At 35.4% G+C, this 24,897-nt stretch overlaps 1 protein-coding gene across 3 annotated transcripts in view; it reads left to right on the top strand.

Annotated features, from left to right (window-relative positions):
• The window catches only part of LOC138707819 (tetratricopeptide repeat protein 39B-like), a 68,521-nt gene that overhangs the window by 11,219 nt on the left and 32,405 nt on the right, over nt 1-24,897 (top strand). For 2 of the 3 annotated variants that reach the window (XM_069837764.1, XM_069837765.1), the window contains exons 2-7: nt 9,509-9,590; nt 12,341-12,436; nt 13,734-13,762; nt 23,744-23,848; nt 23,927-24,002; nt 24,220-24,352. In XM_069837764.1, coding sequence (XP_069693865.1) covers nt 12,410-12,436; nt 13,734-13,762; nt 23,744-23,848; nt 23,927-24,002; nt 24,220-24,352 — 370 coding nt within the window. In that variant the 5' untranslated portion in view covers nt 9,509-9,590; nt 12,341-12,409. The remainder of the gene's footprint in view (nt 1-9,508; nt 9,591-12,340; nt 12,437-13,733; nt 13,763-23,743; nt 23,849-23,926; nt 24,003-24,219; nt 24,353-24,897) is intronic. The other variant, XM_069837766.1, reaches the window with a different exon arrangement.

Here is a 24,897-nt window from a genome sequence, read left to right as displayed (position 1 = left end):
CAACAATATCTAACATACTATACATGTAATTCTTTTGGCGAAAATTCATTGTCGACCAATGTATTTCAGCCCTAGCAAACTCATAGTGCCTGCCTTGTCATATATGTCCACTTCAGAGTCAGTTTTGTAGTTCACTGTATTTCTGCCTGCAAGAAATGCCAATGACATGCTAGAATGATCCAGTTGTGAACAGTAAAGCGGATAAACAAAACGTGTCTTGAATATTGCAGTCTTCAAATTACTAAGTCTGGCAAGGGAACCATCCCAAGTTAGCTTGAATTTAATGAAAATGCATATGTTTAAGCTAATTTTCGTTCGTTAAGGAATGTGGTGATAATCGTTCGTTTCGCTTTTTCCTTATTTACGAAATATGACTTGAAAAATCGATGCTACTTACACTGTTCTTACGCACACTCGGATCCTCATATTTCCGCGACACCGTTCACAGCTTCCACAGTAATGCTGTAGTCTATTTTCTTTTCTCTTAACTCACAAATTCAAATTGAAATTAAAATATCTATTATAACTTTGTGACTCATGTCAAATATGATATTGGAATTCGGAATGAAGTGGTCGAGACAAAGAGCCATTGAACATTACAAACATTTTATTTAGGTTGGTTTTTCACTCTCTTCTGTAACACACACACACACACACACTGTTTCCAACATGCAACATTGTTGCAGAAACGTTATCAAACTTTCTCACATGTTTCTCCAGCACACATCTACACCTCTGCCATGTGTATATTAGCATGTCTTTGAAGACAGGAGAATGCAACTGTTGATACACAACATAATGGAATGTCATTATGAAGCCCCTGTCGTGCAATGTGTCTGGGATGTTTTCATAGATAACTTTAAGTCTGAAACACTCTTCTAGTCTTCGAATTACAATTTTATATTCCCTAAAAGAAATTACACATCCAAGGGTTGCAAAAATCTTGTAGTTTTTGAAGAGATAATTTGTGTTTTGTCTTACCATCTAAAGTATTGTTTACTCCTTCGAAAGTAAATATGGTGTCATCTATCCAACCACTCCAGGAATCCAGAAGTAGTAGTGTGTTTTTCTTAACATCCGGGAGAAATACATCTCTTAACCATCTTCTCACGTGATTTTTTTTTTTTAATTTTACCGGAACTACTTGCTTCGACCACGACATTAAATGGCTTATAATTGTCTGTACGTTGTTTTACTTTAGGTCCAAATTCCCCTTTCGGTTCCTGAAAGCATAGTATGTACAGACGTTTCATAGACTTCCAGCACATACCTATGAATTTGGACGGTGTACGAATGAATGAATGATGCCATGGATTGCACTACTACTTTATTAATGTGAGTTAAGAGGAAACAGATTGACTAGAACATTAATACTAGAGCTGTGATATGGTGTCACGAACTATTAGGATCCGACTGCATGCAAGCACTGGTATAAGTAGCAACGATTTTCAAGTCAGTATATTTCGTAAACGAGAAAAAAGCGAAACGAACGACTATCATCACGTTTCTTAACGAACGAAAATTAGCTTAAATATGCATTTTCATCAAATTCAAGCTATATGACCTGGGGCAGTTCCCTTATGAGACAGGGTACACATAATGGAAAGTAATCATGAGAGTCTAATACACTGTGATCTTTAAGTCCCTTCACAGTGCAGCAGGTAGTATGGTGGTCAGTATACACGCAGAGAAATTGGTACCTTCTTTTACACTCTGTCAAGGGCAAGAAAAATTTACCCTCTCCCACTGTAATAAGGTTGCAGATAATGGTCAGTTTTTGACCGTCTCTTCCATTATGTCAGTGTGTTGTGATAGAGAGTTGAAAATGTTCATGATAGAACAAACAATTCTGCGACCACAAGAAACACATTAATTACTGTGAATGGTTGCAGATTTGGCTTCTTGGTGTTGAAGTCCTGGTTAGAAAGTTTTTACGTTTTTTACTGATGAAACCTGGTTTCAACTGTCGTATTACGCTAATTATCAATATACGAGAATTTGGTCAACTGAAAACCTGTATGGAGTGAAAGAACCGAAACTGAATCGAGAGAAAATAGGTGTGTGGTTTGAATAATAAATTATTGGCCAACATTTTTTTTTACAAGGACCGCTGTTCTGAAGTTTACTGTTCTGCTATTCTGTTCCATTTATTGGATTGTTAAATTTAATGAAGAATAGCTGGTAAATGGTATTCTTTCACAAGATGACTGTGTGGTCAGACCTCCAGCCTATCACACAAATGGTCTGTTCAGGCCTGGAATTTTTCATTGAAAAATTTATAGTGACACTTGTGGCAGACAGGGTCGTAGTTGGTTTTTCTCGGGATTCTCCCATTTCTCCATGTTAGGCATCTGCATCATTCCATCATCACCTCCATTTCTTCATTCCATAACATTTCCCGAATACCGGCTGGCAGTGCAACAAGGGGGCTGGTGTAGGGATGAAGGGGGGGTTGCCTGCTTGAAACCTGGGTATGCAGCGAACCTTAGTGTAGTCAGCCGGTGTGGGTTTGGGAATGCACCTAACTTGAGGGTTAGCACAATAGATCGTGAAAGGTCGCAGTGATGAGTCACAGGGCCAATCTACCGAAAATTCCATTCCATTCACAAGATAATTCTATGGCTCATACATACCATGCATCAGTTAAACTGTTAGGAGATATTTTCGGGAAGAGGGTAATTTTGCAAGGACTATGACCTCCAAAATCGCTTAATTTCACTCCATCCGATTATTTTTTGGGATACTGCTAAGTCGGCAGTAGATCTATATCAATCTCTGTGGTGGCTGAATGGTCAGACTTTCAGACTGTCACACAGGCAGCCCAGGATCGATTCCCGGTGAGTTTAATTGAAAAAATCCATAGTGAGACTTGTGACGGACAAGGTCGCAGTTGGAGTTTTCCTGGGTTTCTCCCGTTTTTCCCCAACTTAGGCATTTACATCATTCCGTCACCATTTCTCCATTTCGTTATCATTCCGTAGTATTCCCCGAATGCTGGCTGGTGATGCATGGAGGGTGCTGGCCTAGGGACAAGTGGGGTTACCTGCTCGAAACCTGGGCACACAGAGAACCTTAGTGTGGTCAGCCAGTGTGGGTTTGGGAATGCGTCACCAGAGGGTCAGCGCAATAGATCTTAACAGATCGCAGTGCTGGGCCATAGTGCCCCCTCCGTTAAATTCGTTTCAGTTCAGACCTATATCAAGACAACCCTAAAGAATTGATTTCCTAAAATTGACAATAAGAAATTACACAAATTCATTGATAAAATAAACTGTAAATAAAGTGTTCCATAATAAAATAAAACTTGTGGATCTATCTACTCTGCGGACAGAATGGGAGACATTTCAGCACCTTATTTGAAATTGTAAATTCACATTATTATTATTATTATTATTATTATTATTATTATTATTATTATTATTATTATTATTATTGGTTGGGTCACTGGCTGAGAAGACACTGCCTACTGAGGGATGCACTGGAAGGAATGGTGAACGGGAGAAGAGTTCGGGTTAGAAGAAGATATCGGATGATAAACGACATTAAGATATATGGATCATATGAGGAAACAATGAGGAAGGCAGAAAATAGGAAAGACTTGAGAAAGCTGGGTTTGCAGTGAAAGACCTGCCCTTGGGCAGATCACTAAGTTAAATGAATGAATGAATTATTATTATTATTATTATTATTATTATTATTATTATTATTATTATTATTATTATTATTTGGTTCTCTCTCTTTTTACAGATTTCTCAAAATTCACTTCAAATAGTCTGCCATTGTCTCTACACCAAGAGGGATTTGTAATCATTCATGAATTGTTGTTTACACTAATGCTAACATAAAAGCAGGATTACCACTACATTCCTCGTCTCTAGCGGATTTTCGCGTATTCCACTACTGTGGAGCGAATTAAAAATCAGACTTTATTTCTGGCCGACTATTTTTCTGTTGCCTTAAATGTTCATTTACTGAAATATCTTTAGAACAATAATTTTATTATATTGTAGTTGTTCATTCTTTAGAATCCCTCTCCAGATACACATGCTATTTTAAGGAGATGTGATGTTCATATTACTATAAAGGATCAGTGGTGGAATGACTAAAACTAAAAGCACTCTGTGAGAACCTGTGTCCCAACTGCGTGCACACTTCGACCTTTCAAATTTCGTTTTTCAATTAATCTTAAATTGAAACAAATTAAAACTTGTGCGTGTATAGTAATTACACGCCAGTATTTCGCACTTGTATCATTGGAATTCATCTTCCACTATACTATGCTTTGTAGGTCACACTGTATTAGACGTATGTGACTGCATTATGCTAATGTAATTTTTAATTTCTTAAATGAGCTTTGATTTGATTCAAACAATTGTAGAAGTATGTGGTGCATGACCTCTTCCGTGTAATTGGAACATAAGCTAATGTTGATTGTACCAGTTGTTCATTGCGATTGATTGTGTTATTTAAAAATTAAATTTGATTGAAGCTAATTTGTGAGTTATATGGAACAAGGTTTCGTCCGCAAAGGCTAATTATAAGAAAATAATTACAGTTTTAGATTTGTTGAGTGTGGTTTACTGGTCTTACTGACTCTGAGGTAGGTATGCAATGTGTTTCATATTCTAATACTGGTTCAGTATGAATTATTTTACATTGATGTGGTTTCTATAATTTAAAAAATTTCATACCTGTAATCTCTCACGCAGATTGCACTTTATTTTAAGTGACATGAGTAATAGTATAAACAGTTGTGGATGTGCACTTGATATGCTGGATATGGAGAGGCTAATTCACATTATATTTTTTTAGAAGATTTCAAGTGGTTTTGGACATAGTCTGTCTAACCATCCGTATCTGTACACAGTGATTTCTCCTAAACTATTAGACACTTTTTGTATGTATTCCGTGTATATGATTCAATTTATTCGGGAATTATGTGCATGAAATAGAATCAATTTTCTAAGGCTTGACAGGCCTTTATTTGAAATCAAAAACACAAAATGACGGGGTTGAACTCGAAATTCTATCTAATTACCGTATTTTATATTTTATTTTGTTTGTTGCGTAAAACAGATATATGAATGAATTTAGTAATATGTCCCCAGATCCTTATCTTTCTGAGAAATATTTATTACGTGCAGAATTACGGTACCGTCACATGTCTTACTTTGGAGTCATAAAAAGTGCCTTTCATTTGTAATGCATAAAACGAATGTTAGTCTTATTTCGACGCATATTAAATTATTTTATTTATGTATGGCCTATGAATAATAATTAAAGAGAAAAGTAGAAATAGTAGTATCATTTGCAACATGAAAAAAAGCGAAAATGTTACGAAACACGTGAAACCTAAATGAAAATATCTACTTCGGAATATGTATGATAAGAACTTTCTTGTGTTAAATATTAACGTACCTTGTTAACATGTTTCGACCTATTATCGGTCATCTTCGGAACTGGTCGTTGTTGGTATTGGTGCCTCTTGTTTCCTGTGTGGGTGCGTTCGTAGTGTAGAGTCAAGAATGTATATGTTTTGAAATTGAGTTGTGTGTTGAGAATATCGTTGGGGTATGTTTTTGTGTGTGTATATTTCATATTGTTCTAGTGTGTTGAGTTTCTGGCTTTTTGGAGTATTTCCATGTCTGTGTTGATGTCTATGTAGGTGTGGTTGACATTTGTGATGTGTTCTGCATACGTGGAGGTGTTTTGTAATTTTGTTATGGCTGTGATGTGTTCTTTGTAACGTGTTTGAAATGATCTGCCTGTCCGTCCTATGTAGAAGTTGTTGCAGGTGTTACATTTGAGTTTGTATACACCTGTGTGGTTGTATTTGTTTGTTTGTGTTGTTTGTGTGTTGAGATATTTTTGTAGAGTGTTATTTGTTCTGTATGCGATGTTGTAGTTTAATTTCTTGAATGAAGTTGCAATTTTATGTGTGTTTTGTTTTCGTATGTTAGTGTGATGTATTTTTTATGTTCTTGTGTTTGTGTTGTATTCTTCTGTTTTTTGTGGTTTTGTTTTGTCTTACGTATTATGTTGTCTGTTATGTTGGGGTTGTATCCGTTTTCTTGTGCTATGTATTTGATTGTGTTTAGTTCTTCCTGTTGTAATCCTGTTGGTTCATTGGTATGTTGAGTAGTCTGTGTACCATTGTTCGGAATGCAGCTTGTTTGTGTTGTGTGGGGTGGTTGGATGTGTTGTGTATGTGTACACATTCAAAGTATACAGAAAACCCACAACAACAACACACAGTCTCGTGACCTCTCTTTTTTAATCATAATGTGTAATGACATACAGGTACTCTGTAAACAAAATATGTTTTGTTATTTGAGACAAATATTCACTACTGCATTGAAATAAGTTTACTTAAGATTTCAGATTTTTATAGTATTCAACGTGATGTAAGTTCCTAACATTTACACCATGTCATATGTGAAAAGATTCTCAGGGCTACCGGTATGTATAATGTCCATCATGAGGGAAGACAAGGAAACTAGAATAATTTATTTGTTGAGTTAGTTAGGCTTTATCACATTTCTATTTTCACTGATGATGAAGCTTCGAACTGTTTCTACAGGGTCCTTAGTACCCAGGGTGGAAGTGAAATAATCCTGCATTCATTCATAGTGTTCTGCCCAAGGGCAGGTCTTTCATTGCAAACTCAGCATTCTCCAGTCTTTCCTGTTTTTTGATCCATATATCTTAATATCGTCTAAAAGGAATGATAGGATGAATAGAAAACCTATATTATTTTTTGTGATTAAATGCACGGTTAATTAGAAAATTGAGTTGAAAGTTTCAGCAGTCTGGCAACATAGCCGCTAACACACCCCTTCTCTCTTCTCGTATTACTCATGGAAGAGGTCAATCAACTCAGATCTATCTCGCTAGGCGCGAACCTCCCTTCTGACCACAACATTACAATCTGTTTGCCTTGATCAGTGGCTTGAAATTAAATTTACACGAAAACCGTTCACACTATTGAAATATGTCAGATGGATAAATGATTCTTTATTAGATTTTCTATCGATACAGACGAAAATCACAATCCTACTCACAAAAGTTACCGAATAAGAGGATGTTAAACATTTAGGGAGGAAAAAAAAAACATTTTTTTCTGAGAAAACGAACTTTCCACCAATATGGTTTTACACTTTTTTGGAAATCTGCAGGATTATTTCACTTCCATCGTGTATATGGCTTCTGTAGCATGGGATCTGGCTCCCAGGCAAGAGGTAGAGCATCAGCCTGTAAAATGCTGCCTACAACGGTGGGCGCAGAAATGGATTTTAGAACCTACCTTGCAGTAGGTGCTGAAAGTGTCGTCATTCTGCTCATATACAAGCTTGATCAGGAAATGTAGAAAGAAAGCGAAAATAAAAAGAGAAAAGAATAACTAATGCAATCAAGAAATGGAGAAAGAAAGGAAACCCCAAATAAGAAAAGTATAAATTAAAGAAGAAGGAAAACCCCCAAAAAAAGAAAAGAAATGGGGAAATCAAGAAATGCAGCAAGAAAGAAGAAATAGAAAAATCAAGAAATGAAGAAAGAAAGGAAGTATTGAAAAAGAAAATAAAAAATAGAGAAATGGAGAAAGAAGGAAAAAAATGAAAAGAGAAGAGAAGAAATAGAACAATCAAGAAATGAAGAAGGAAAAAAAACACAAAAAAGAAAAGGAAAAATAGAGATGTGAAGGAATGGCGAAAGAAAGAAAAGAAGAAATAAAGAAATGAAATGCTGAAAGAAGGGATAAATGAGGAAAGAAAAGAAGATACAGTGAAACAAAAGAAATTGTGAGCGAACTCAAGGAGAGTAAAGGAGGGAAGAATACATAACATAACATATGTCCACACCTGTGGAGTAACGGTCAGCGCGTCTGGCTGCGAAACCAGGTGGCCCGGGTTCGAATCCCGGTCGGGGCAAGTTACCTGGTTGAGGTTTTTTCCGGGGTTTTCCCTCAACCCAATACGAGCAAATGCTGGGTGACTTTCGGTGCTGGACCCCAGACTCATTTCACCGGCATTATCACCTTCATATCATTCAGACGCTAAATAACCTAGATGTTGATACAGCATCGTAAAATAACCCTAATAAAGTAAATAAAAATACATAACATAACTATGGGCCAGTGCAGTGTCATTTCCCCAGGATGCATATGTCTTATGTATGGCAGCTATATATTTTATTGACTCTGTACATCTGCGACAGAGAGCAGAAACCCAAGAATCTCACTAAATGTGTTCACCATCTAGATTTCTTTGGTTTCTCCTTTGAACATATATAGCTGTGCTGAAGAATGAATTAACTGTAAAATTCCGTGTGGTTAGTGTTTAAATTACCACTTTCGAACAGCATAGTTCAATAATATGAGTAATAGCTATATATTTTTAACCCAGATGATGTGTTAACAGTCTTGAATTAAAATTGTGAGGAAAATAAATATATTTAATTTCTATGCATCTTGTAAGCAAAAATTTCACACCTTCTTGAAGGAGCGTGCTCTACACTTGCGACTCTCTTCTGACATGGCCATGTGCACAATAAATGTTTTACCACAGAAGCTTATAATATATTATACTAGAAATGCCAGGATCTCTTATATACCGTGTATTTAGTTTGTTTGAAAGGTTGTTATACATTAGCTATCAACTTGTAAGGAGTAGTGAAGGGTGGAGACTGCTAATGTAAAATAAGAGAATGCTATTTTACATACTTTAATCAATACTGGAGAGCGACATTAAATGTATAGTTGACATAAAAAGTGTAACTAAGTACAAAATAGTCCATTGCTAACTACTGTAATTTGAAGAAAATAGTCAGTACTTCTTAAAATTTGGTAATTTTGTTTGCCATTGGTCATCAAATTTGCGGCCACATTGCAGTGGCAGTTGAATTTTTGCCGACATTTTCTTTTGCTGAATGATGGAGAATGATGAAAAATTGCTGGAACAATGGTATGGAAAATGGGACTACCTCAATACAGTCTTTGTCAATCACAAATTCCATTTGGACTCAACCAGTTACAATACTTGAAGTTCTGGCATGAAAAGTTAATACTCGAAGCATTCAGGTATCTGTTTGGAAAAAAGGAGTAAGTTATTTAATTTTCATAATGTAAGGCTCTTATCATTTCACATTCTGTAACGTTATTGAGTTACATCAAAGTGTACTAACCTTCTCTTATAATTGTCATTTGATTAACAATGAGAAATAAAGCAAATACATAATCTGCACTTGAACTTTTATCAGTCAGATTAAGTGCCTATTGTAGCCAAGTCATGAAAGTATTTTTTTTAAATCTATAATTGAATGTTTGATAAGAGAGTTCAGTAGATAAGCCAGTGCCTTTTCACCGTTTCATTGAGCTGAGAGCAGGAATGGCTTGTAATGTCGAGCATACTGAATCTGAGGATAGTCTGTGAAGTTGTATTGATCCCATATTGTATATAACAGTGTTCCAAACTGTTCCATCTTGAAGAGCACGGCACGCTGCTTTATGTTGCAGCTCCTGTTGTATGTGGAAGTTGCTGCCGTATTGTTGTGCGTCTCACTGACTCTGCACGACTCTAGTGCCTGAATCTTTGAAGGTATTTGTTTTGTATTTGTGTAAAGTGAAGGTTATTATGTTTTGCACGAAACTAGAGTTAAAAATGATCACAGGTATTAGCAACATTGCTGCAAAAATTGATAAAAGCCATCCACAAGAAGGTATTTTATTAACTTCATTAATAATGACTTTCATTTTGACACGTCTATCTCTGTGAACACTTATCCCCTAAATTAGTGATCAGATGTTGTTGCTTCGTTATTTTTTAGTTATTACAGAAGTATACCGATAATATTCAGAAAGGTTTATCTGAGTAATAACAGTATTTTTTTTTACGAAGTCCTTAGTGCGAAAATAACGGATGAAGACATATTTATCGAAGAGAGTTTTCTCGATTTTCTTTTCGAAACTTTTCATTGCAAGAAATATTCCATGAATTACAGTTCATATTTTTTCCCCCGAAATCAATAATAAAGCGAAAAAGTCTGCAAATTTTAATTTTTAGTGAGTATTTGCAGTTGGAAATTGTATGCGTTAAAGTAGACTTACAAACATAGGGTAACACAATTTTATGAAAAAATAACAATTTAACTTTTTCTATTATTTGATAGTTGCATTTGTCTATGTTGACCAATTTTTTATTATTAATTGAAGCTTATGGTGATAGTAAATTGCACCTGCTTCTAGGCAAGAGCACAAAGTGAATAGTGAAAGGAAGTACATTTACAGTAGTTCATTGGTCAGAACATCGGGAATGAGATAAAGAAATGTACACCAGCAATATTTCATCATAATATCATTTCTTCTCTTATTAGTGTGATTTTTGTTACACATCTATTGTTGATCTATTAATTCCAGATATATTTCTTACTGGCAGTATGAGTTAGCCGCTTTATTTCAGTTCACTTCTGTTATGGAGCAGAAAAGCCATTGCTGCCACTTTTATTAGAGGAACTGGTGTTGCTGTCGAGCCATAGTCTTGTCCAGGTGGTTACCCCAAAGAGGATTTTTTTTTTTTTCGTATTCAATATAGATATTTAGTGAAGTTTGGAGAAATAAACTCATAGGTGAACTATCTAATGTGACATTTATTATACAGTAGGTAATAAAACGTTATCATGGAGAACAATTTTTCAACGAGAGGAACTTCCAAATAAAATATAACAGTACGATTTCAGATACAAACAATACTGACAAATAATCTCATGATAATGATTTGAGATTTTCAAGGTTTTCAGCAGGTTATGAACACGTAGATTGCATTACGCCATAGATGTAGTTACATTCAGTGTTTCAAAGCCTCTTATTCACTTCATCATCAGGGAGGGCAGTAAAGGGGGATTGTGTCGGATTTGTTACCAAGGGACTGGAGAACAGCTCTTAGTAATAGAACCAACCGTTTTCCCCACCTTCCTGGATGATGGAGTTCATATGTTGGTCTGGGACATTGGATATCTCCACATTTGTGACATAGTGCAAATATCTTACGAGCCCACACCACGATCTATTGATTTTGACGCATTTTTCTCTAGTCATAGCAGGAATAGAAGAAACTATTAATGAATCCTCTGAGGTAGCAATTTATACTGACATCATTTCATTGAATATCGTCAAAATATTGCAAAGACTAACAAAACAAAAATATAGACGTTAATAAATATGTTGGTTACCTTTGATTGAAGTTCTAGCTGATATGTACTTCTGTTATTGGGCAGTACATCTCACTTGTCGTTGTGTGTTAAGAGTAGGAACAATTGTTTGTACACATTTTAAGTCTGATTAATAGTGAAATTGTTACTGTTCAATGATGTATGCAATGGAGAAGGAAAAGGAACTGGCCACCCTACCCCATTATGTCCTGGCTTATTTTCCTCTTCAGTGATGCCTTATTGGTGTCACTTTTGATGTTCCAATCTGTCTTCGGACAGTTGACTAAACAGCAACAAATATGTTGATACGCACAAATTCATTTTTGTATGCAAGAACATGCATGCATACATACACACACATACAGTAACAACAGACTTCATTTCTTCCATCTTGAATTCCCTATAGTGGCAAATGGCACAGCAAATACAATTCATATTACAGTTTTCATTTTTGAAATGGTTCTAAATAATTTCAATTAAATTCAGTTTATTTTTACATACTCATTTGCAGTAATAAGTCCGGTGTCTGACCTACAATTTAAAAGTCCTTCAGATGTTCGTCGCTGTGCATCCGAAATCTGCTATGTGCATTTAAACAGATTTTTCAGGAGAAAAAAAAACATTTATACCGAAAGTAGCTTTAAAAATGCAGGGAATTAAAAGTGATAATGCTTTTTTTTCCACCTGAAAATCTGTTTAAATGCACATAGCAGATTTATGAAATGCAGTGGCGGTATGTTATTTTGTTGGTAGGAAACACTGAAACTGTTTGTGTATGGACGTAGACTTTTTATTTCGCCATGCATTGAAGTTGTATTTCTTAAGTAAGAGAAATGCTACATTGTTGGAAGAAATGAGTGGCATTTAATGTTATTATTTTTTTTTTTTTTCAATTTCATTGCAATTATATGTAACTCTCAAAAATAAAAGATAGTTACTTTATCAGGGAGGCCAGTTTTGTGCAATAATTGCATTTTAATTGCTGTTTAAATACTTCACTATATTCAAATCAAGCAGAATTTTCTATTTTTTCAAATAAGTTTTCATAGTTTAAAATGTAGCTGAATTGGCATGAATTGAAGTAATTCTTTCCTATCTTGCACTATTAGAAATAATGTTTACATGTTACTGTTTGTTGCAGATTCAAGAAATATTATTGACTCATAGTTCCTTCATCTTTTGAATTTTGTGGGAGAGAAAAAAGATAACCATGGACAACACTGAAGGCGATGATGATGTAAGTTGAAATGAAAGCATTTATACATTCTTTTCCTTGGATAACTAAGCTACTTTACATTTCCCCTTGTATTTTATGGCAAATCTCCAAATTTTGGTCTTCTGATTTGGGTCTCCCTGTATGAGATTAAAAGTGATGTTAGGCTGGGATTTTGTTCTACCACAGACAGAATAATATTATTTAGGGGACCACTCTTATCAAGTTATTTTGTTTGAAGAATAATACATTTGTTAATAATTTTAAAACTGGTCACATTGCGGTCCTTTATGTAATACTGTGTACTGTAAATACTAGTAAAGTAGGATTTTTCCAAGAGGAAATTTCATGAAGATACTTATCAGTGAAATAAAAACAGAAGGAAGTTAATATGCATTTGTATGTAATATTAGTCTTTAACTTATGTTTTGTGAAATTGAAATACAAATAATCGAACATGTGTTTATTTTTACGTATTTGGGAAACAGGTTTTCAGAATATATTTCTGATGTCCAAGTCAAAATACAAAATATAACAAAATAAATTAATTTATAAATCGAAATCGTAAGTAAGTGTTATCTAACACTAAATTAAAATTTAATAATGTTTTATCGAAAGTAACTATGAAATATGGTCGTGAGATTTGGATTATAAAGAAAATTGTGTTAACAGCTGGAAGCATATACAATGAAAACCAAGTCAGAAGAGATTGATCTTAACAATAATTATGATCACGTACAGTGAGGGACATAATTTTTGAGAGGGCAAAAATATTTAAAGATCTGTAGCACAGTACATAAGAGGCTGCAGTTTTAATTCCTCAGCATAAGCCTAATATTTAAACAGAAAAGCAAAGCAAATATCTCGTCAAAATATGATTGAAAACATTTGGCTTGGAGCATGCACAGTGTGACATTCTGTGACTTAGAAGAAACTCAAGTCGCTCAACTATTATGCCCCTCATTGTATCTGCTTCTCACTTTGTAGATGAGTAAGAAGGATTGCTTAATGGCCAGGAAAGAAATGTGGTAATATAGGGTCTCTAGGTTTGGGTTCATAAGCAAAATTTGCACATTTTGTTATCTGTCATTCCTCATAGTTTGTAACAAACACGACCAAACATGATGTATATCTGTGTTTAGATAGCTGCTAGCATGTGTATAGCATAATAGTGTACATATCTGTAGGAATTTCAGGCTCATTGAGTGGTTGGGCACAATGAATCTTGTCAATAAGTTCACTCTGTTTTGAGTTTAGACTTTTTAAACATTACGATCCTTCCTTAATTCTCAGTAACAGGTGCTATTTCTTTTCATTTCAGTTCCAGGATGCTTATGAAACACAACCAGTGTAAGTATTTTAATTTTATTATTATTTCGGCTTGTATATCTTCGTGATGCTTTGCTGCAAATCAAAATGTGCCTTTATGTTATTTTTTTCTTCAATATACAAGGTCATTCACGAGGAAAGGTAAAAAATTTAGGATACGATATCTTAGGCCATTTTGAGTGAAAAAGTTCATATGAACATAGGTCCATTTTCGAACGATGGCCGAGCTAGATGGATTTTTTTTGGTACAACTCTCGCCCTAATGTCAATTAGACGTTACCATATGCTGCCGACGTGAGACGAAGCATGAGACAAGGTCAAGGTCGCAATGAATGACGTAACATTGGAATCTGCATTGTGAACGATGTAGATAAGAGAAAGAAACCAGGTGGTGGGGCATTACAAATGTTCAATTGCCTGCCCTTGTCTGATATAATGACACAGAACCTGCAGATACAACAAATAGCCTACACTATCATCAATTCATAGCAGTCCAGTCAGCTACCTACAGTACAGTAGTCATACAGGTACAGTTATCGGAAGTGTTAAGTTGTTTTTTTTCAAGATGCCTTATAAATTTTCGACTACAGAGTACACCGATATTGTGTATGTTTATGGTTTGTGTGATAGAAGTTCCTTGCATGCCGTTGCTGAATATGAACGATGCTTTCCAAACAGAAGGGTACCATATCGAAGAGTACTTACTGTCTATTGGGTTGGATGAAAGACTTGATATAGCAAAGGAAGGGGGAAATGAGAGAGGCGCTAATCGACCGTATTTTGGATGTGGCATAGAGAACAGTTACTTGCAACTCTCCCGCGTGATGAGCGCGATTCAAGCCCGAGCGCAACAGTGCATTGAAGCAGAAGGAGGTACCTTTGAAAATGTGTGAAAACATCGACCCCGATGTCTAGAATATTAGGTATATATGCATAGATGAATATAAACTTTAAATTTGACCGTTATCTGTCTCTAAATGCGAGTTAGTAAAATGAAATCTTAGAAGTTTTTGTGAAATCAAAGAGTCATATCTCCATAACCATTCGAAAACGGACCTATATTCATATGAACTTTTTGACTCAGAATGACTTCAGAATTCACATCCTAAATTTTTTACCTTTCCTCGTGAATCACCCTGTAGATAATTATGAGAAGTGCAGTCTTCATTATGCATCTGTGTAAATTTGTCTGAAGTTAGGAATATGTGCTATTTTTTTTTTAATTTCAGCATCATCATCATCATCATAATCATCATCATCAGCAGCAGCAGCAGCATGAACACTATTATCTGAGTAGTCATTATTATGTTGTTTTTCTGTTTTTATTTGTATATAAAATATGAAATTCTCAGTTACTTTTGCAAGTTCAGGATATGATAAAACTATTTGCTGTATTTTTGTTTGTAGTCCTTCTCAAATAATACTGGCATTTGTGTAAGCATGAATTCCAGTGATTCCATTGGTTACTTATGTTTCTTTCGTGCATAAAATTAAAATTCCTATTTTGGCACTTAGTTGTTGTTGTAAAACATATTTCATGGAACAACACAATTTTGTGGTCGTTAAAAAAAGGATTTTACGGTATTTTCTTACTCAAAGAAACTCTGATATTGCTCTGCTTTGTTAAGTTATGTGACTAATTTAGATGTTTATGCAAAGTTCAGAGACAGAATATATTTCATCTCAGTAACTCCTAGGATTGCTAATTTTCGGATATGTATAGTGAAGTACATTTTTGTTCCTTCCTGAACTGGTATTATGGTAATATTTAGTTGTTGTGGTCTGCATTATTTTACACAGATTTTGTTCACTGCATTTTCATTTTATCTTACTAAGGCTACAAATCAGGTTTCCAGCTGGGAAAGATGGCATTTTTTGTTTTACTAAAACAGGTTACATAATATCAAGTTATGCAGAGTTTAGCCTTATACTCCAAATTTTTCAGGATTGTGAAAGGGGAAAAATGAAATAATTAAATTTTTCGCAAGCAAGTAATTTCATTCATGAATTTGTTTGTGGCCTCTGGAAGTTTTTGTATGCATTCCAAGGTTTGTAACAGACCTTGACTTGTCAACAGTTTTAAAGCCATGGTCACTTGTGATAACATTATGTAGCAATAACACTCTGCTAATAACACATCTTTTTATGTGAACAGTAAGATATGTATGAAGAAGGCAGATTATTACTTTGTCTGAACTCTATTGTTCTGTAACCTTCAACTCGCTGTATCATTCCGCTTGATGTTGTCAAGGTTAGTTGGATGAGTAGGAAACAAATGCTTCAGCTGTGAAACATTGTATTGGAATAAACACTTACTTATTTACAAATGGTTTTTAAGGAACCCACAGGTTTATTGCCACCCTCACATAAGCCCCCATCGGTCCTGTGCAAGGTTAATCTAGTCTCTATCATCATATCACATCTCCCTCAAATCCATTTTAATATTATCCTCCCATCTACGTCTCGGCCTCCCCAAAGGTCTTTTTCTCTCTGGCCTCCACCTAACACACTATATGCATTTCTGGATTCGTCCATACATGTTACATGCCCTGCCCATCTCAAACGTTTGGATTTAATGTTCCTAATTATGTCAAGTGAAGAATAAAATGCGTGCAGTTCTACATTGTGTAACTTTCTCCATTCTCCTGTAACTTCATCCCTCTTAACCCCAAGTATTTTCCTAAGAAACTTATCCTCAAACACCCTTAATCATTGTTCCTCTTTCAAAGTGAGAGTCCAAGTTTCACGACCATACAGAACAACCAGTAATATAACTATGTAACTGGTTTATAAATTCTAACTTTCAGATATTTTGACAGCAGACTAGATGACAAAAGCTTCTCAACCGAATAATAACAGGCATTTCCCATATTTATTCTGCGTTTAATTTCCTCCCGAGTGTCATTTATATTTGTTACTGTTGCTCTAAGATATTTGAATTTTTCCACCTCTTCGAAGGACAAATCTCCACTTTTTATATTTCGATTTCATACAATATTCTGGTCACGAGACATAATCATATACTTTGTCTTTTTGGGATTTACTTCCAAATCTATCTCATTACTTGCTTCAAGTAAAATTCTCGTGTTTTCCCTAATAGTTTGTGGATTTTCTCCTAACATATTCACGTCATTCGCATAAACAAGCAGCTGATGTAACCCATTCAATTCCAAACCCTGCCTGTTATCCTGAACTTTCCTAATGACATATTCTAGAGCGAAGTTAAAAAGTAAAGGTGATAGTTCATCTCTTTGCTTCAGTCCGCAGTGAATTGGAAAAGCATCAGATAGAAACTGGCCTATACGGACTCTGCTGTAAGTTTCACTGAGACACATTTTAATTAATCGAACTAGTTTCTTGGGAATACCAAATTCAATAAGAATATTTTATAAAACTTCTCTCTTAACCGAGTCATATGCCTTTTTTGAAATCTATGAATAACTGATATACTCTTATACTCCCATTTTTTTCCAATATCAGTCGAATACAAAAAATCTGATCAATAGTCGATCTGTTACGCCTAAAACTGCATTGATGATTCCCAATAATTTCATCTACATATGGAGTTAATCTTCTCAAAAGAATATTGGACAAAATGTTGTACTACGTCAACAAAAGTGATATTCCTCGAAAGTTACTACAGCTAGTCTTGTCCCCCTTCTTAAAAATAGGTACAATTATGAACTTCTTCCATTGTTCTGGTACAATTTCATTTTCCCAAATAGCAAGTACAAGCTTATAAATTTCGCTACATAATGCGCTTCCACCCTTTTGTATTAATTCTGTTGAAATTTGATCGATACCTGGAGACTTGTACTTTTTCAGATTTTTTATTGCACTTGCGACATCAGAAAATGTGGGTTTGGGAATAAATGGCTCAGCAGTTTGTATTTGAATTTCATCCTGATCATTTCTATTTGTCCAAAATAGTTTTTCCATCTCTTCAGGATTGAATGAGAGTCTGCAAGCAAGTCACATTCTCATCCTTGATTACATTTACCCTTGGCTGATAACTATTCTTAAATTCCTTTATACCCTTATATAAATCTCGAAAGTTTTTTCTTACTATTTGTTTCTACCTCATTCAGTTTTTCCTTCAAATAATCTCTCTTTTTATTCCTAAGTGTACCATTTGCTTCCCGTCTTTCATTAAAATAATGATCTCTGTTCACCTCAACTGGATCCTGTAAGAATTTCAATTTTGCCTGTTTCCTTCTTTCTACTATCATGGAACAATCTTCATCAAACTACGGTTTATTTTTCTTAGTTTTATAATAACCTATGTTCTGCTCACCTGCAATTTTGATACTATTTCTGATATTTTCCCACATAGTATTAACATCTAACTCTTTCTCAACTCTGTCAGAACTTCCTAAAGTGGCAAACCTATTTGAAATTTCGACCTGATAATGTTGCATAGTTTCCCCGTCCTTTAATTTCAGAATATTGAATCTACTAATATTAACTTGTTGCTCTACTCGCTTGGCTAATATGTCTTTCCCTTAATTCTCTAATTACAAAATAATGGTCAGGATTACAATCTGACCCCTGAAAGTTCGAATGTCTACTATATTAGTATGTCTTCGTTTATCTATTAGGATGTGATCTATTTGGTTGTGTGTCAAACCATCTGGAGAAATCCAAGTATATGTGTGTATACCCTATATGGGGGAATGTTGTACTTTTGATAATTAAATTTTTTGATGTCGCAAAGATGACTAACCTAACTCCATTGTCATTACTAGTTATGTGTGGGCTCTCTTTTTCAATAATTGGTTTAAAAATATCCTCCCATCCTACTTTAGGATTGAAATCCCTCAATAAAATTTTAATGTGATATTTAGATACCGGTAACTGATCAAGTACTAAATACGACAACCTGTCACTGATAAATTTGACCCATTTTACTGCTGATTTTATTCTTTTATGAACAAAGAATCCTGTTCCTAATAGGTGATTATTGTTTTCTTCCCCATAATACAACAAGTAATCTCCTATTTGCGATATGACATTTCCATCTTATCTAACCTCTTGTACTCCCACGAGGTCTATTCTATATCTAGCTAGTTATTTTGCTACTAATGTTACCCCTCCTGTTCTGTAAAGACTAGTTACATTCCAAGTACCAAATCTCAGAACCTTATTACTTTGCTGTGGTCATGCCAGAGAATCAGTCCCATTCCGAGGCTTATTGTATGGTTTTCTAACAAGCTGTTTTTTATGTTGATGGGTTGTTAGCCCTTCGCCCAACCCCCAAACTGAAGGACCACTCCTTATTAGCTGTCCACGACTGCTTATTCAATATATTCGCAGCTACCCTCCATATCTGGAGGCTGTCTCCTCTATCCACAATCTGAGGACGCACCATGCCATGGTGACAGGGACCCATAATACGTGGTTGGAATAAGCATAGACATTAAAGTAACAGTTGTGTAACGAAATATAAAATACGAGTTTTCAGTAATGATTGAAGTACTTTTTAATTTATCTTTTCATTTTTATGAAGGATATCTTTATTATAGACCATGGAAGTCTTCAGGATAGCAGGAGGTTAAGGTTTCCACCTTTTCTAGACAGTCTGCATTTATAGCAATAGAGATGTCAGTCCTACATGCTTGCTACAGTTTTACCCTTGAGGAAATACACCTTGCTCTTACTTGTTTCTGTTAGAGGTTGGATAAATCTCAGGGTCATAGTGCAGCCGAAAGGATTAGATGAATGAAGAAAATTTATGATCCCACGGGAAATTGAGTCCCCGAATTTCTGTCTTGCAGCACATCTCAACCACGATGCTTCTGCATGCCCTCTTATTTTTAAAAGTAATGGAAACTGGAAACTCAACTGTATTGTTAACAACATGGGTGTATCTTCATTTCATTTAATAATAAAATGAGGAAATATCTAATTACTGTAAGACCCCTTTTTAACGAATTTCTGGGGACCAGTTATTTCTTCCTTAATTGATTGTATTTCTGTATTTCTTAAAAAGGGTTTTTACTTAATATAAGCAAGAAAGAGCTGATAGTAGAAACTGAGACATTCTGAGACCATTTAACTGCATTATATTTACATATCCGTAATAACCATTAAATTTACTATTGGCAAATGCACGTTAACAATAAATTGTCTCAAACACACAATACGGTATCTTCACGAAATCAAAACAAAGTAATATGATTTTAAGTACTATAATTAAATTCACATATTTTATATGTAAACATGCAATAATATTTTTACAGTTTTAATTTCAGTTGAGATGACAATATGTATTATTAATCACAATGTACTGCTGCTTGTGTCACGATTAGTGTGATTGTACATTGGACAGAAATCAATCACATCCTTTTGGAATAAGTTGGGAATTTCATTAAAACGGGTTGTATATTTCCAAACACATTGAAATGTATTACTTAAAAGCAGATTTTTCTTTAAACCCTGCTATCTTAAAAGCTAGAATCGGTTACATCTTTATATAACAGTTCTGCTATCCTTAAAAACAGGAATGTTAAAATGATGTTTTATTGTATTGTACATTTCTCTTATTGTTTCTTCACAGTAATTTCATAGTTACTGAATTACAAACAGGAACATCTTCATTTTAGCTTTGAAATAGTTTTAGAAATCTTCACTAATTTAAATTATTAAATCTGGAAGGAAATTAATTGGATAATATTTGAAATCTTGTACATAAAATAATACAGTAATTATTTTGGTTAAGTAAAAATACACTGGCTGGCAAAATATGTGAATCACTTGGTAAAAACAGAATCCTAGTCAATAAACCACCAATTTGGAGAAATCATTATTAAATTAATGAGGTTTTATGTTTATGGGAAGATATGTTCAACATTTCTGGAGGTGAATACGATATTTAGAAGCCATGAAATATCACCCCATGGGCCACTTTCCACCTCTAAGTACCAACCTGTTTGCTTTATACAGAGTGGGCAAAATAAAACTGGCCTGCGGAAAATATATACGGAATATATGAATTTATATGTATAAGACTGACACGGAAACCGTGATTTTGATGCAACAATGGGTTGCTGTCACATGTCCGTGCATGCACATCTCCTGCAAGCTCTGTCCCGAGCTTTGCTGTGTAATTACGTTTGTGTGAGTGAGTGAGAGGAACAGACGTGTTTAGTGGCCAGTTGAATGCAATGCAAAATGGTGCTCACGATAAAACAACACGTGTTCATTGTCGAGTGTTTGTGCAAGAGTTTCAGACTGGACACGTTTTGGCAAAACCTCCAGCAAAGGTTCAGCCTGTCAGGATATGTTAACTCACAAAACATGCGCCATTATGCATTAGTAAATCCTTATGTGTACTTGGAAGAGCTGTTGTATAATCTCAAGATTAGTGTTTGGTGTGCAGTATCAGGTGTCTGCATCATAACACGATTCTTTGTCCGGGCCAGTTTTATTTTGCCTACCCTGTAGTTTTATAACGTCAACTGGCAAAAAATCTTAAGTTCTACAAATGTGCAGTGGCCACTGTTGTTTAGTCAACTGTCTGAAGACAGGTTTGAATCTCATAAGTAACACCAGTAAGGCATCACTCATGAGGCAACTAGGCCAAGAGATAATGGGGTCGGATGGCCAGTTCCTTTCCCCCACCAATGCATACATCGTCGTTTAGCTACATATTCCACTAATCAGACTTCAGGTGCATACAAAGAATTGTTTTTCCTCTCACACATATCGTCAAGCGAGATGTACTGCCAGAATCTCAATCAGAGGTGCACTGACCACTATTGGTCATTTTTCAATGTGTGTCACATTTTCTGTCACAAGTCAGCATTTTTCTTCAATTTCTCTTTCGAATTTGATAAATCAATATGCCTCTTAGTCGAGAAGACGTTGCAAGAGCTGTCACGTTAGTTGAGGATGAAAGAAGCATTGGTTTTTTGACAAACGGCATTGGTGAATAATTTGGAAACGTCCAACATTACCTACGGAGATTTTGTGAACTCGATATCTACTACAGACAACCAGGATCAGATCGAGTAAGATCAACATCTGCCAGGCATGACAGGTTTCTGGTTCTCCATGTCTTACGAGATCACCAGTGACCACGGTCCAGGCCAGAAATAGTATCAAATCAGTGAGGAATGTAACTGTGAGTGAGAGGACTGCCACACAAAGAATCTGGGAAGCCAAATTGACCTCAAAGACCTGTATTGTTCCACAGCTTACTCCCCAGCAGCAAGCAGCGAGATTTCAGTTTGCACATCAACACCAGAATAATTGGACTGTGGACCAGTGTTCAGTGGGTGCTTTTCACAGATGAGTCGCGATTTGTCTCCGATAACCTGATGGTAGAGAGAGAGTATGGAGAAGACATGCAGAGCGATATTCTTATTGCAACTTCTCCAAAAAGATGCCATTTGCAGGTGGTTCTGTTATGGTTTGGGACAGTATCATCTTTGGGGCCCAGATGGAGCTTGTCTTCATTGATGGTGGTGCTCTGAATGCTTATCAATAGGTAGTGAAGAACCTAAATTAAATTAAATTAAATTAAATTATGTTTTGCAAATCAAGCTTTCAGGTATAACTCCCTGTGAAGTCGATTTGAATAATTTCGACGGAAAAATTGTTCCGGGGCCGGGTATCGAACCCGGGACCTTTGGTTAAACGTACCAATGCTCTACCAACTGAGCTACCCGGGAACTCTACCCGACACTGATCCAATTTTTCCCTCTATATCCATAGACAACTGTCAAGCAACCAACACTGAGGCACTCAGTGTTGGTTGCTTGACGGTTGTCAGCCCACTTTGATGTCTGTGGATATAGAGGGAAAAATTGGATCAGTGTCGGATAGAGTTCCCGGGTAACTCAGTTGGTAGAGCGTTGGTACGTTTAACCAAAGGTCCCGGGTTCGATACCCGGCCCCGGAACAATTTTTCCGTCGAAATTATTCAAATTATGTTTTATTTAACAACGCTTGCAACTGCCGAGGTTATATTAGCATCGTCGGTGAGCCGGAATTTTGTCCTGCAGGAGTTCTTTTACATGCCAGTAAATCTACTGACGTGAGCCTGTCACATTTAAACACACTTAAATGCCATTGACCTGGGTCGGGATCGAACCCGCAACCTTGGACATAGAAGATCAGCACTCTACCGACCACGCCACCCAGGCCGACTAGTGGAAGTGTTAGCAGACCATGCTTCACTCCCTTCAGTAGCAAACATTTCATCCTTATGCATGACAGTGTCCACCCGTGTCATGCTCACTGCATGATGGACTACCTTCGTGATGTTGGCATATTGACCCTGGATTGTCCAGCACGTAGCCCAGATTTAAATTCTGTTGAACACCTGTGGGATATGCTTAGCCAAAGTGTCCAGCTTTACAACTTTGACACCCTCAATAAAACGCAGGCAGCTTTGCAGAAGTGGACTCTCAACACTCAGGAAAGGTTGCAGGACCTGCTGTTTAGCATGCTGTGATGAATGGAGGTCATCATAGCCACCAGGGTTGGTAACACACATGTTAGGACAACATAAACGCACAGTGACAATTTCAGTGACATAACCTTGTGTTAATGCAAGCCATTGTCTCAGTGATGCATTGAAATGCATTACTCGAAATTTTTCTGACAGGAATGAATTGCGCAGGTGTATGTTAACTTCATTTTGCAATAAGCTTTTGAGAGAATCTAGAAAAAATAAAGCATACGCTATGAAATATTACATTTCTTAAAAAAATTACGTGATCCACTTTTTTGCTGGGCAAATGTAATTTTTAAGTGTATTACTACAAACTTTCGAAAATTTATTTGCACTCAACATGGTGTGTAAATCTATTGTGCTACTTTTAGTTTGCCTTTTTAATTTACAGAATATCTGTACAGATTTTAAAATGTAGTTTAAAATGCGTTATATTTGATGCACTATAATTATAACTGTTCTAGACATGTATTAAAATGACTGTTTTTTCAAATTTTTCGAGAAACAATCGAAGATGGTAATATCCTGTGTTCTCTATTTTTCAGGGCATCTTCCATGGACTTGCAGACAGCCATGGATGAGGCCAAGACAGCAGTTCACCATTTTTTTAATAACAAGTTCACTGAAGCGAGGGATATTCTCCAACCGTGGTAAGCAATTTTATTGATTGTTACATACTTTAGTATCCACTTTTAAGAGCTACAAAAATATTACTCTTTGTGATTCAGGGCGAGCAGCAGCATGTATCACTCCGTGGGGAACAGTGTTTTCACATTCCTTGAAGCGATGCTTACATTTGAGCATGTGAGTTGTTTCATATATTTAGAAATAAAGCCAATTATTTCATATCTTTCTTTCTTATTTAATAAACTGCAGTAGAATAAGTATCTTTTTTTAGATTAAATATGAAATTTGATCATATATTTATTGAAATTTGTTCAAAATGATGACAGGGTGGTGTGTCAGTTAACAAGAAAGTAATGAAAGAAGGATATAATGCAGTTTTCCATTCATATTTCAGCAACACATAGAAGCAGCATCAGATGCACTGAAACAGTGCATTTCTGTCTGCAATAGATATCGGAAAAAGAACACAATTTCAGAATCACTAGGAAAGATGGTGAAGAAGACAAACTATGATCAGTATTCACCAGGTAAGTTGAGTAATGTAGCTTATGAGATCAGATTTTGAAAGTTATATAATTTTTAAATGTCTGGGAAGTTTCCGGTTTAAATATTATTGATGGATGCAAGAATAATTTTATCTATGTATTGTAATAAGAAAATGAAATGATGTGTATATAGTTGAATATTGCTAATAATATGGAGTTTATGAAATAATTTTTCAACATATATTCCCTCTGTTGTTTCTTAGAATACAGATATTTGCAATGTTGCAGACTGTTTTATATATGGCTTTTATTGTAAGATTATATGCATTCATAATATCACAACATATTTTGGAATTAGGTTTTGTAATTGCTTGATGTAATTATATAGGTTTGTAACAGCAAGATATGAATTCTGCTATACATTGTATAACACTTTTACTAATTTGACATTCCAATTTTTATTAAAGTAATTTATACAACATATTTACATGAGTCGTGTTTTAAGGTTGTGCTTGAGTGTTGGTTCGAATCCCACCTGAGCTGAAATCTGATTGAATTTTTTGTGCGATGCTTCCCTCAACTGTAAG

The sequence above is a fragment of the Periplaneta americana genome, chromosome 10, assembly GCF_040183065.1.
Source record: "Periplaneta americana isolate PAMFEO1 chromosome 10, P.americana_PAMFEO1_priV1, whole genome shotgun sequence".
NCBI lineage: Eukaryota > Metazoa > Arthropoda > Insecta > Blattodea > Blattidae > Periplaneta > Periplaneta americana.
This window is presented reverse-complemented; position numbering and strand designations above follow the sequence as displayed.